Raw genomic sequence first — 14,283 nt, 5'->3', positions numbered from 1 at the left:
GTGGGGATTGTAATATATTCCTTAGTCATCATTTAAAGCCAGTTCCTGGTACAATGTCAGTAGACTTTGTTGGGATAGTTTCCGTCTATCATCAAGAGTCTGCGAATTCTTTTCTTTCAACATGCCAGTGACAGTATCCCTTGGGTCAAATAAACTTGTGAGCACTCATGCTGCTCTTCTCTGTGTACTTTCAATATCCCCTTCAGTCCTGTTTGGTATGGGTCCCACACATATGAGCGTTATCCTAGGAAAGATCACATGTGATTTGTAAGCAATTTCCTTTGAAGACTGATTGCACTTGTCTAGTATTTTACCAACAAACCAAAGTCTGCTACCTACTTTACCCAGGACTGAGCCCACGTGATCGTTCCACTTCGTGTCCCTATTAAGTGTTACACCCAAGTATTTGTGTGAGTTTACAGATTCCAATTGTCACTCAGTTGTATTGTATTCATAGGATACTATTTTTGTGAAGTGCGCAATTTTACATTTTTGAACATTTAATGCAATTTGCCAGTCATTGCACCACTTTGAAATATTATCCAGGTCTAACTGAATATTTGTACAACTTCATTGAGACTGTACTTTACTGTAGATAACTACATCATCTGCAAAAAGTCTGAGGTTACTATTAATATTGTCCGCAAGATCATTAATACATAACATAAACAGTGAGGAACCCAACACACTTCAGTGGGTTACACCTGAAGTTACTTCTGCATCTGTCAATCCAAGATAAGATGCTGCATCCTCCCTACCAATATGGATGATTATGTAGGTAAAAATCTGCTCTGGAAGTCACATTTTATAGATCTTCTTAAACTACTAAGTTCTGTGACAATTGCATAACACAAGATAGCAAACTCTGGAGATGAAAATGTCAAGAACATTGACCAGCTTTTCCTACTTTCTTCCATTGAAGTTTTCTAACATCATATTATGGAACAACTCTGCATTGAGGAAGAAAGTGTTTCAAGTACAAAAGTGTGTATTAGGGTTAATATATGGTGTCCACTCTAGACCCTTTTATAGACAGCTCTTTAAACAGTTGCACATGCTGACAATAACATCACATTACATTTACCCCTTTAGGAATTTTGCTGTCAATAATTAATCACAGTTTGAACACATTAGTAATATTCATGAACATGGTACTAGAAGGAGAAATGATTCACACTGTCCAATACTTATTCTTAGTGTGGCACAGACAGGAGTGAAGCATACAGCTACAAAATTCTTTGGATACTTACCCAGTGATGTGAAGAATCTTGTAGACAGTAAAATAAACTCCAAACATATATTGAAATTATTTCTGCTGTATAACTCGATCTGCTTTTAGAAAACGTAACTCTATAGTTTGTGTGTGTGTGTGTGTGTGTGTGTGTCCAAACATATATTGAAATTATTTCTGCTGTATAACTCGGTCTGCTTTTAGAAAACGTAACTCTATAGTTTGTGTGTGTGTGTGTGTGTGTGTGTATGTGTGTGTGTGTGTGTGTGTGTGTGTGTGTATACGAAAGAGATAGATAGATAGATAGAGAGAAAGGGGGGGGGGGGGGGGAGGGGGAGTGAGAGAGAAAGGAGTGTAAATAACAATATGTAAGAATATATCAAATAAAACAAATTAAAGGTACCTTAAGATTAATGTTAAAAGAACCATTTAAGAACCGTATTAATCCATATAAGTGTGTATCTATCATGAGTCAAAACTGGTAATAAAACACTGATTGTAAGTTTTGCTTTTCAGACACATTGGAAGCTTAAGTGTGAAAGTCTGTTTCATTTACCAAAAGCACTCAAAGGAATTTTTATATTCTTCTGTTTATCTTCTTTCTTGTCTGTCCACTCATTGTCTTCAACTGCACTAAATACAAAAACTCATCAACTGGTTCTCTGACTTCATTGTTAACATCTACAGTTTTCTTTTGAATGTGTTTTTTGTACATTATTTAAGTCTTATTACAGTTGATTTTCAGGCCTATTTTCAAACTTGCTCTATAAAGTTCTTAAATTTATTGCTGAGCCGCGCAGGATTAGCTGAGCGGTCTAAGGCGCTGCAGTCATGGACTGTGCGGCTGGTCCCAGCGGAGGTTCGAGTCCTCCCTCGGGCATGTGTGTGTGTGTGTGTTTGTCCTTAGGGTAATTTAGGTTAAGTAGTGTGTAAGCTTAGGGACTGATGATCTTAGCAGTTATGTCCCGTAAGATTTCACACACATTTTTATTGCTGATGTTTACCTGCACTAGAAGTTAAAAGTACAATGTCATCATCAAAGAAACATGGGCCCTGTATGTTACATTAACAAATATTCCTTCTTTGTTGTCCTAGTATGATTGGAAAACTTCCTCTAATAATCACAAGAATGTTTTTGATGGGATGGAATCCCCATTTAATGACTTCTCTTTCAATTTTGAATTTCTTACTATCCTGATGAAGCCTAAAGAAACCTGTAGCATTAACTTATATATTCATCTGTATAATTATTTAAAAAGAAAGCACACAATGTTTCTGTTGGTCTGTTAGTATTCATTTCATTGAAACTAAGTGAAAAACTTTCTAAAAGTCTATAATCTACAGAAAAAATGCTAATTCATACTCGTTTCATTTTATAATTTTATTTACAATTTTCAAGTGGTTAGTTCTAAAGTCAATATGTTTCTTTGAAATTAAATTCAAATAGTTTTCCGTTATTGCTGATAGCTTTAGTGAATATCTTATACATTACTAAATGCACATGTGCATTACATCATATACAGCCATAACAAATGTTATTATAAGTCATATTCCATCAAAAATGTCTTAATATGTAATTTTTCTAGGGAGTTATGAGTGAGTCCATCAACTGGGATTTGCTTGCATCACAGTACTTTTCTGATGACACCTATAGAGAAGAAATTCGTAAAATGGTGAATGTGAAAGAGGTAATTTCTATTTCATTTCTCTGTACACATTCTGTAATATATATAATGGGTTTTCCACAGATACACCACAAACAAAAAGCCTAAATCTGCGAACTTTGCCCAGTAGTTACATATGTTGGTACTGGTACATAACTCATGGTGAATGACCTTGAATCTGATAAACACAGTTGAGGGAGAGATTATTTTTAGTATTTTATATTGTACTTTAGTGATATTGGTACATGTTTTATTGTTAGATAATTTGAAGCTATTTGGAATTATATTATGCCACATAATCACATATTTTAATGCACTCAAACATCAGATAGAGTTGTAGTTTATAGTTCAGTAAAAAATTAAGTTTTAAATATCATGTTTCTATAAACAATAGTCAGTATGTAATTATTGCCACATGAACACTTAAAAATACTGTGCAATGTTGGATAGTTGGCAAGAATTCCTTAAATATCAATATGGATTGCTCCCCGAGGAATATGTTTAAGTTACAGAAGCAGAGGTCATTGCATTTACCTTCAATCTGACTTTAAAACTTGACATACTGTCAAAGAGATTAAATTTCTTGTGTATTCCAAATTTTTTTACCGAAATGTAATGTTGCTCCCTGACTTGACTAGTTTTCAGTTTTTACTTGTTCAGAGTGGAATTTATTTTTTGCTGTTTGTTACAACAACTGGTACCTCTCCCTTTTGAAATTAAGGCTGCAGTAGTGCTTGTAACACAGTGCAGTAGTGCTTGTAACACAGTGAACAGGATAAGATTTCATGTGCTCTGCAGCTATAAAAACTCTAAAAATTTCTACTACTTTGTGTGTAGAGGAAAGGGGATTAGTCAGATAGTTTTCTGTTTCCCATACCTCCATCTACTTTTAATAACTTGGAAGGTATCTGCGTGTGACATGAATGAACTCAGATTAGTCAGTGCTCAGTACTGCATTACCTACCTCATATGTCCAAGTCGTGGTCTTCTCATTCCCTCATACAAAAGATAGGTTTCCTACTTTACCCAGACATTTTACATATTCCTAACCTTACTTCCACTTCCCATCTACACTTTGTGGTGTAACACCTATGTTTCATAGTCTGACACGAGCTAGGCAGGTCACTGAAGCGAACCATATACACTTTGTGATTAAAAGTGCCTGGACACCTGGCTGAAAATGACGTACAAGTTCATGGCACCCTCCATCAGTAATGCTGGAATTCAATATGGTGTCTGCCCACCCTTAGCCTTGATGACTGCTTCCACTCTTACAGTCATATGTTCAGTCAGGTGCTGGAAGGTTTCTTGGGGAATGGCAGCCCATTCTTCACTTAGTGCTGCACTGACAGAGGTATCAACGTCGTTCAGTGAGGCCTGGCATGAAGTTGGCATTCCAAAACATCCCAAAGATATTCTATAGGATTCAAGTCAGGACTCTGTGCAGGCCAGTCCATTACAGGTATGTCATTGTTGGTAACCACTCCACCACAGGCCATGCACTACGAACAGGTGCTCGATCATGTTGAAAGATGCTATCACTATCCCCAAATTGCTCTTCAACAATGGGAAGCAAGAAGGTGCTTAAAACATCAATATAGGCCTGTGCTGTGATAGTGCCACTCAAAACAACAAGGAGTGCAAGCCTCCTCCATGAAAAACACGACCACACCATAACACCACTGCCTCTGAATTTTACTGTTGGCACTACACATGCTGGCAGATGATATTCCCCAGGCATTTGCCAACCCACACCCTGCCATTGGATCGCCACATTGTGTACCGTGATTCATCACTCCACACAATGTTTTTCCACTTTTCAATCATCCGATGTTTACGCTCCTTACACCAAGCGAGGTGTCGTTTGGCATTTACCGGCGTGATGTGCGGCTTATGAGCAGCCGCTCAACCATGAAATCCAAGTTTTCTCACCTCCCACCTTACTGTCATAGTACTTGCAGTGGATCCTCATGCAGTATGGAATTCCTGTGTGATGGCCAGGATAGATGTCTGCCTGTTACACATTATGACCCTCTTCAGCTGCCAGCGGTCTCTGTCAGTCAACTCACAAGGTAGGCCTGTACGCTTTTGTGCTGTATGTGTCCCTTCATGTTTCCACTTCACTGTCACATAAGAAACAGTGGACCCAGGGATGTTTAGGAATGTGGAAATCTTGTGTACAGACGTATGACACAAGTGACACTCAATCACCTGACCAAATCAAAGTCCGTGATTTCCGCAGAGCACCCCCCATTCTGCTCTCTCATGATGTCTAATGACTGCTGAAGTTGCTGATGTGGAGTATGTGGCAGTAGGTGGCTGCACAATGCACCTGATATGAAAAACGTATGTTTTTGGTGGTGGCCAGAAACGTTTGATCACATAGTGTAGCATGTGGAAACTGAGATCAGTACTAAGTTGTTAGCTGAAAAGTCATGTTATTACTACAAGTATCATAAGCTTAAATCAGTACCGGTGAGCAAAACCAGAAGATTCATAAATTACAACAGAATCAGAGTTCCAAAGTCAAAGTGAAGTTCCAGAAAGAGAAGTAAAATTGTTTTATTTTATGATTGGCGTATAAAGACTTCATCACTAAGATTATCCAGTCACTGAGGTAGGAATTTATTTGTTGTAGCACACCATCAGCTGCCCCCATGTAATGCATTTGCCACTGCTTCTGGAGTCATGACTGCTTCTTGCAGAACTATCTGGTGCACAGATACTATTGCCACTGTACTCAGTTGGTTTACATATCTCTGAATGATGGAATATTAGATCCCTCTCCATTTTAACCAGCCCATAGGTGCAGCAGTGCCTACAGTGAAACTGGGACCAGCAACGTAGGTAGCCAGGAGACATATGTATCCCTGTCATTGACAGAGTGAAAATTGGGAGCAGGGCCTCGGGGATTTATTTCTCTTGTGACAATTGTACTTTCAGAGCCAAGTGCAGTAGTTCAACCTCCATAACCTTCCAATAGTCAGTTACTATGGTGGTCCTGGCATAGTAAATCAACAGGAGGGGCACAACATCAATGCCCTGGTAGGTGTGGAGCCAAGCAACATCTATGATCAGTGTGTGGAAGTCTGGGAAGTGGTGGTCTGAAACTATGCCAACTGGGAAGCATCGCCTCTATTGTGGCAGTCACAGGTGCTTATTTGAGACTAGACAAGCTTGTATTAGGGGCATAACTTCATTTAGTTGCCATAGCCACAATTGATTATGATGACACACAAAGTGCTTTTGTCCAGCCATGCCTTCAAACAATTGATGCCTCCTATGACCAGTAATGACTCCTTGAGTCCATCCTTGCATATGGCCGGCTGGAGTGGCCGTGCGGTTCTAGGCGCTACAGTCTGGAACCGCGAGACCGCTACGGTCGCAGGTTCGAATCCTGCCTTGGGCATGGATGTGTGTGATGTCCTTAGGTTAGTTAGGTTTAATTAGTTCTAAGTTCTAGGCGACTAATGACCTTAGAAGTTAAGTCGCATAGTGCTCAGAGCCATTTGAATCCTGCATATGGCCATAAGTGCTAGTCAGACTAAAGGGTCCATATAATAGTACAGAAATGGAAGGAAGAACTGGGCTTGGTGGGTTGGTTGTGGGAGATCCAAAAGGACATAGTGCTTGTGCTTTAGCAGCATTTCAGCTAGACTACATCTGTGTACTGGTGTGGCTCAATGTATAGCGTGGAAGCATGTCAGGGCTTCTTCAGAAGTTGCCAATAGTATCACCACATTCATATGGCCCTTGAACATTCTGATCAACTGTTCCACTACCAGTCTGATATAGGTTGAAAAGGATTTTCAGATTGTAACTGCTGCTGTTACCTAGGCAACACATGGGAAGTTAGAGAGAGCGTCTACCACAAGTACCATATGGCCCACTTGAACAGGCCTACAAAATTGATATTTACAGGATCCTGTGGCTGATTGAGTGTCAGCAGCCATAGTGAAAAATATTGCACCAGATGCCAGATCTGACTGGTTTTGCACACACATTTGGCAGGTCTGGACCTCATGATTGATGTAGGTTCCATTGCCCACCCAATATATGTGATACCTTGCCACTGCCTTCATCATTGACATCATCTAATGTGCCTGATGTTGTAACTTGAGAATATGGGGTTGTAGTGTAATGGGGACCACAAAACCAGCTCTCAGACTACTCTGTATGTAGCAGACGTATCCCCTGATTAACATTAATTTTTTTGTGCACTGAAAAATAGATCCACAATGCAGGTTCAGTAGTTTTGAGCAGGTGTTCCAGTCAACAGAAACCTGTCTATCATACTACTTTGCGAAGTGTCAGGTCCTGACTTGTGAGTCTAGTTACCTCTCAGGCTATTACAACTCACCATATAGCAGAGATGCTGAGTCACGATAGGCTCAACAAAAAGATTCACACAATTATAACTTTCGGCCATTAAGGCCTGTGACAGCAATAGACAACACATATATACACACTCGCGCACACACACACTCACGCAAATGCAACTTGCACAGTGGTTAGACACTGGACTCGCATTCGGGAGGACGCCGGTTCAATCCCGCGTCCGGCCATCCTGATTTAGGTTTTCCGTGATTTCCCTAAATCACTCCAGGCAAATGCCGGGATGGTTCCTCTGAAAGGGCATGGCTGACTTCCTTCCCAATCCTTCCCTAATCCGATGAGACCGATGACCACGCTGTCTGGTCTCCTTCCCCAAACCAACCAACCAACCAACTTGCACATGTCTGCTGTCTCAAACAACTGAAACCACACTGCGAGCAGCAGCACCAGTTCATGATGGGAGTGGCGACTGGGTGGGGGTAAGGAGGAGGCTGGGGCAAGGGAGGGGGAAGGATAGTATGGTGGGGGTGGTGGTGGGTTTCCTCTAGATGACTGATAAACAAGTTAGCGTATCAGGGTATTATATGGTAACCTGTGAACATGCTGTGAATTTGTTTGTATGCATTACCCCTGTAAAGAAAAGTAGTTAAGCATAAGGGTGCAGTTTGCCAGGTGTATAAGGAATGAGGTGGTGGGTTTGGAGTTGGTTGGAGACTGGGATTGGTAATATTTTATAGAGCCAAGGCTATGAGCATGGGGTATGTTTGTGTATAGGGGGATGGCACTAACAGTGATGAGTAGGGATCCAGATGGCAGTGATATAGACTTGGTTGAGAGATGGTGTAGGAACTGGTATGTGTCTTTGGAATGACAAACTAGACTGTGGGCAATGAGTTGGAAGTGTCTGTCAAGAAGAGCTGAGATTCTTCCAAAGGGAACTAGCTACAATGGGGTGTCCAGGATGTTTAGACTTCTAGATTTTGGGAAGCATGTAAAAAATGGGTGTGCAGGAGATAGTTGGGGGTGAGGAGTAAGACGAATTTGGGGTGGGGATTCTGGAATGAACCTAAAGCTTTGAGTGGGGATTGGAGGCTTTGCTGGACTTCTGGATTGGGATCACTGTAGCAGGTCTTGTCGATGAAAGAGTCATAAAGTTGGTGGATGCTCTGTCAGGTGATCACTGTAGTTCATCACAACAGTAGTGAAGCATTTGTCCATGGAGAGGATGATTAAATTAGATTCTATCTTCTGGTTATGAATAGCTGTTTGTCCCCCGTCAAAAGATTTTTGTTGTTGGGAAGAAACCTAGGAAGAGAGGCTGAAGCGAAGTTGGAAATAAGGAATTCGTGGAAGGTACAAGGGAATGATAAGTTGGGAATGCAGGAGAGTCATTGTTGGACAGAGGTATGAACTGAGAGAGGCAATGTTTGGTGTTTGATTTTGGTTAGCTTTGGTTTGAAGGACTGGTGGACAGAAATATCTCCACTGTTGTAGGGACTGTGAGATGGAAAGTAGATTTTTGAGGAATTCAGCATCACTGTGATGAAATGCAGTGAGACCTAAGAAGCACTGATGACTGGTCCAGGAACTGGCAGTTGACCCTGAACAGAAAAAAACAGAGATGGTTCAGGGATATGGGTGCCACAGAGAGTTGTTTCTCTAGTAATAAGTTAAGAGAGTGGCAAAATCTAAGAATTTGAAGTTCACTGTGAAGAGATGTTTAATATCCAGAGAGGGGAATTTTTACAGTTAGGCCATTGGGAAAAATTCCATTGGTTAGGCAACATTTAAGGAAGGTTATATGGGACTGGGTATTACCTAGGGATATGAATACTTTTTTGAATAGACATAGATAGATGGGACCAGAATCCATTTGAGACAGGCTATTGCTGTTGGGGGAGGAGGAGAAATGTATGTGGCCTTATGAATGGTAAGTATGAGTAGACACTGTAGAGGAATGTTGCAAATATTACTGGGTAGTGAACACTAGAGATAAGAAAGGAAAAACTGAAAGTAAACACATGAAATAAACATGGCAAATACAGAAATAAACACATGGGACAGCTGTAAAGGGGTCCTCAGACAACAATTTAAGGGTTTGGGAAGTGAATCCACCCAAAGCCCAAACTTCTTGTCTCTACGTTTGCATTGAATATATCTTCGCCATGTGGACCCAGGGTCAAGACACACTGTCTTCAGTCCTCTTAAGCCTCAAAACTTCTCTCCCATCCCTTCATCTGGCCCTACTCAGCTGACCGTGCCATCTTCCAGGAAATTGATCTCCACCTCCCCACTGGCTTCGTCCAAATCTCTATTCTTATTGAGGCTACTAACCATCAACAATATCTGCATTTTTATAGCTGCTATCTCTCCCACATGAAAGAAAATCTCTCACGTAGTCTGCACTGATAAGCACTCCCTCCCTCAATATGTTAAAGGTCTCTTCACAGGTGAGCATTACTCCCTCCCCCCACCCCCTCCCCAACTTCAAACCTATTCTGCAAACAGATTTCCCATGTCCTATCCATACACACTCCTGATCCTCCAACTATGCCTAGGAACCAGCTGCAAAGGAGCACGCCATCAGTATCAGCCTGGACCATGACAACTGAACATTATCATTTTCCCCTGCTTTGACCACTTATCATTGGGTCAAGAGATGAGGAAGAACCCATATCAACCTGTGCCCCATGACCCTAACTTCACACATCCTGCCCTCACACCCTTCTCTCCACTTTCTCCTTCTCCTCTATACTACCTCCCTTCCAAATCCACTCCTCCATTCTGCATTGTGCACAACCCCCTTTCCTGTGGGCAGAAGGAGCTCGCCAGTGTAATATCCCCTCCATGTGCCTACTGCCTCTGTCTCCCTACTGTCAGCCAGTCTTCATCAGTCCTCTGTCCCAGTCCTTTCTCTCCTCACTCACTCCCCCCAACAAAACCCTCGCCAGCCGGAGTGGCCGTGCGGTTCTAGGCGCTACAGTCTGGAACTGCGTGACCCCTACGGTCGCAGGTTCGAATCCTGCCTCGGGCATGGATGTGTGTGTTGTCCTTAGGTTAGTTAGGTTTAAGTAGTTCTAAGTTCTAGGGGACTTATGACCTCAGCAGTTGAGTCCCATAGTGCTCAGAGCCATTTGAACCATTTGAACAAAACCCCCACTTCAGTCAAGCTGCTGTGCTGGCACATAGTAGTCATATAGGACTATGCGGATATGCAGGTGTGTTTATGTATATAGCTCTCAAGGAGGATTCATCCAAAAGCCAGCAACATTTTCAGTCTTGTTTTTGTGCCTGTCAATAGGTCAATGAGTTGTTACCTTTATGCGTTACATTCTCCCAGTGACTCTCCATTACCATAATTCTCCATAATATCTTTTTACACTTCCTCCTGGTTTCATTGCTAAATCACCTATATTGCTGGCTTCATACTTTCCCTTAAATTCTTCTAATGTTTGATTCTATCATTTCTAAGCATGGAAGACTGATGAATTAGCTGTGGCTTTTTTATCTCAAGACTTTTCTGTAGCTATAGTGACAGTTCCAGCCTAACAATTTTCTGCTTTGTTAGTCCTTCTGGTCTTTTTCTGAATTATCACTGCTGTTCTTACTTTTACAGTAGCTACAGTCTTCAAGAATTTCTACATTGTTCGTACTTTCTCAATTTATCATTAATATCACTGTAGACAATCATTGATAATATGCCAATATTTGTAACTATAAACAATTTATTCTTATGTTTGAATAAATAGTGTTACTTAAAAAATTTACCTGTTTGAGATTAAAATTATCTATTATTTTCATTAGGATGCATTCCGAGCTGGACAGCATTTTGCGAAGCATTACCCTCAGAGTTTGGATCGTGTCAATGAACTTAGAAGAGAGTCACAGGTCACAGATGCAGGTGATAACAGTAAGGAGGTAAACAGTTCAGAACCAGTTAAAACCAGTGCAGGCTCTTTAAATGTAACTTTAATGTGTAAAGACAAAGGAGTGTTCACGTTTCAAAAACAAAACGGAAATTCAGGTGCCTCCTCTAACCAGAATTCATCACTTGATGTGTCAACACCATCTGTAAATAAACAGGAAACAGTTAATGTTGGAGAAGTGTCACATGTGCAGAATAACATTCAGGAGTGCTGTAGAACTGTTAGTGGAAACATAAATAAGTTAGACAATGGTATTCCATATACTCATAGTGTGGTATCAAAATTAAGTAGCAACATATTATCAGTGAACATTGTTAACCAGAACCTGCCAACAACCAAAATAAAGGAATTACTGAGGGATCTGAAACTCCTAGAATCTTGGAGGAAGAATAATGAAGACCAGAAAAAGAAAGGTGAGAATAATATATAAGTGTCCTAAAAAGAAATAACTGTATTTGATTCACAAGCATGTGGCACAAAATTGGTATTGTAGCATGAGCAACTTTCCTATGTTTATTGCCTTATGTCAAAGATGCTTTTGTCAGTGTTCTTATTCAGGGCTTTGATCTCTGTCTTTATATAGCAACAGAGCAGTATTAGTTTTTCTGCAGGACACTTAGATGACTCACCTAGTTGTGTTTGCCATAGACTTTGAGCAGTGCTACCTGACAGAGTTCTGAATTTAAGATCACTGCTTGTAGCACCTGATGCAAATGACTAGGTAAATCAGCACAGTGTTGTACAGAGAAATTGAGCTGTCATGCTAGGATAACCTCAGAATATGAAATTATCTGGTGCTGTTGGTGATGTTTTAAAAGCTATTATGGAATTTATGTACTGTTGAAATATTCATATTCAAAGTATGTAAGCCACTACTTCATTCTGACATTTTGAAATAACCACAGAATGAAAATGTTTTTTTGTTTATTTTGTCCATGGATCATATTTTATAATGATATTAGCAGGCAAACTCAGCATTGCCCAAGTATTCATTTTTCCAATTTTCTATAGAAACAAAACCTATTATTGTACTGTAATATCAAAAGAATTGTTTCCAAGTGTTTGTGGAAACACTTTTGAAATTATGAAACAGTCATACAAATAAATTTGTATAAATAATGTACAAATGTTTAAGTACAGTATATCTGTATGCTCGACACAGCTGCTTCGCATGTCTAAAGTGCAATTTTGCAAACATCTCTACAGCAATGCTTCTTCATAGTTCTGTGAATGGTTGCTGTTGTCACCTACAGCTATAACACCACCCATGATGCAGCATTTTTTCATACATCTCAGTGTTTATGACATCATATCTTTTGAACAATATGTTGTACAGTGATATATTTGTATAGGTACATTAAGCAGCATATGTGGATCCTGTCTGTGAAATATTTTGCAAATAGAGTTGCTTGCAAAGAAGTACTGAATTTAAATGTCATGCGTGATGCTGTAGTTTTACACGCATCTCAGTGTTTATGACATCATATCTCTTGAACTATGGTAGGTATATGGTTTTTATCCCCACAGTGATTATTGCCTGACAGTAAGGGATATGCGTAGCACGTTTGGTTGAAGGAGGAGATGTAGAACATACATACATAAATACATTTTTATAATATGTATGCCTTAGACACATCACAGTGTTTTCTTTTCAAGATAAAACTGCATGATTTGTTTGCAAAATAAGATGATTACTTACTTTCAGGAATACCTTTTTAAATATAATTCAAATCAAATATTGACCGAGTCAAGTGTCATTTATTCATGTTTGCCAAAGAGACTTTGTTGCATTCCTGTCTTCTTCAGACATGTTCAGTCTTGAAATAACTTCTGATTCTTACTGGTATTGCTGTATTCTGTTCCGTTATGTATTGCCTGTGCTGTGCTGATCATTTGTGCTGTCCTTGTGCTATTTTTAGTTTGTTACTGATGACATTCATGCAGTCCATGTATTCCAGAATTATTTAAGCCATTACCTCTGCTGTCATTCTTTTGATGTGCCCATAGAATGCCAGTTTTATCTTCTGAAAGGATATTGTGAATTTTTCAGTTTTATTATCTAATTCCTTATTTGACTGTGAGTTTTGCCAAATACAGATTTATTAAACCTAAACCATGGTTTTGACAGTTTTAAACTGTCTTCTTCAGAAAGTACTGTTAACAAATATTGTGACATTGTGTATGGAAGAGATATAGTATCATTACAGTAAGCAAAATTACAGGAGATGTTTACAAATAATTTTAGTGAAGCATATGCATAGAATCACATATTATGTATATCCGATGTTGGAGTCATTGACTCTGTTTAGTATGTGTGCTTGTCATCCACTCAGTCACCATTTTAAAATACATGATTTAAAAGTAGTAGCTTTCTGTTGTTTGGCTTTGTCTTAAAACTTTTTAAAACACCACATATTTGGCAATGGATCCAACAACATGTAGTATGCCACTTGATAGATTTGTATATATATGTCATTTTAATATAAAACATGGCATCTGTTGGGAAAGAAAGGTGGTAATGTACAGAGTTCCACCCGTGCAGAACATTTATTTATTACTGATCATACTCAGATGATTTAGAGGATACCATAATCATACACAAGGAAGTAGAAGCGCATAGATTAGATTTATGAGAAGGGCTCAAAATTTTCAAACACTTAGGGAAAAATGATGGCTGCATTTTAAGTGATCAGCTTCAACTTGGAAGTAGACATTTCCTGAAATGCTTTAAGCCTCTGCTTCCAGCCAAGTACCAGGTTACTCCTCGGTGCTTGCCTCTGCACAGTGTTTATTTTCCTCAAAATTCTATCTTTGGTAAGAATATATCTTGTATTTTGTTATTTTACAGTGTATATTTTATCATCCACAGTTAAGTTGCTGTTCAGCATTTTAGTAATAGGACCACCTTAGACCCAACCCCACCCTTGCACCCCTTTTTTATTTTTAGTTTGTTTTAGTCTGCCTATAACTTCGTGTTTTCTAGGCATATATACAATACTTAAGGAGGCTTTGTTTATTCATTATCTTACTGAGTATTTTATAACCGCCTCCCTCCTTCTAGCATATTTGTTCATATAGCAAGCTCTACCAGCAGTCACTTCTCATAGCAAGATGCTTCACAAGTGAT

General features: G+C 39.6%; 1 protein-coding gene across 2 annotated transcripts in view; it reads left to right on the top strand.

Moving 5' to 3' along the window:
* The window catches only part of LOC126095738 (protein ABHD18), a 182,846-nt gene that overhangs the window by 94,241 nt on the left and 74,322 nt on the right, over positions 1-14,283 (top strand). For both annotated transcript variants that reach the window (XM_049910507.1, XM_049910506.1), the window contains 2 exons: positions 2,818-2,919; positions 11,035-11,569. In XM_049910507.1, the coding sequence (XP_049766464.1) occupies positions 2,818-2,919; positions 11,035-11,569 (637 nt within the window). The remainder of the gene's footprint in view (positions 1-2,817; positions 2,920-11,034; positions 11,570-14,283) is intronic.

Source organism: Schistocerca cancellata, chromosome 8 (genome assembly GCF_023864275.1).
Source record: "Schistocerca cancellata isolate TAMUIC-IGC-003103 chromosome 8, iqSchCanc2.1, whole genome shotgun sequence".
Taxonomy (NCBI): Eukaryota; Metazoa; Arthropoda; class Insecta; order Orthoptera; family Acrididae; genus Schistocerca; species Schistocerca cancellata.
Note: the sequence above shows the minus strand (reverse complement) of the source record. Positions and strands in the feature narration are given on the sequence as shown.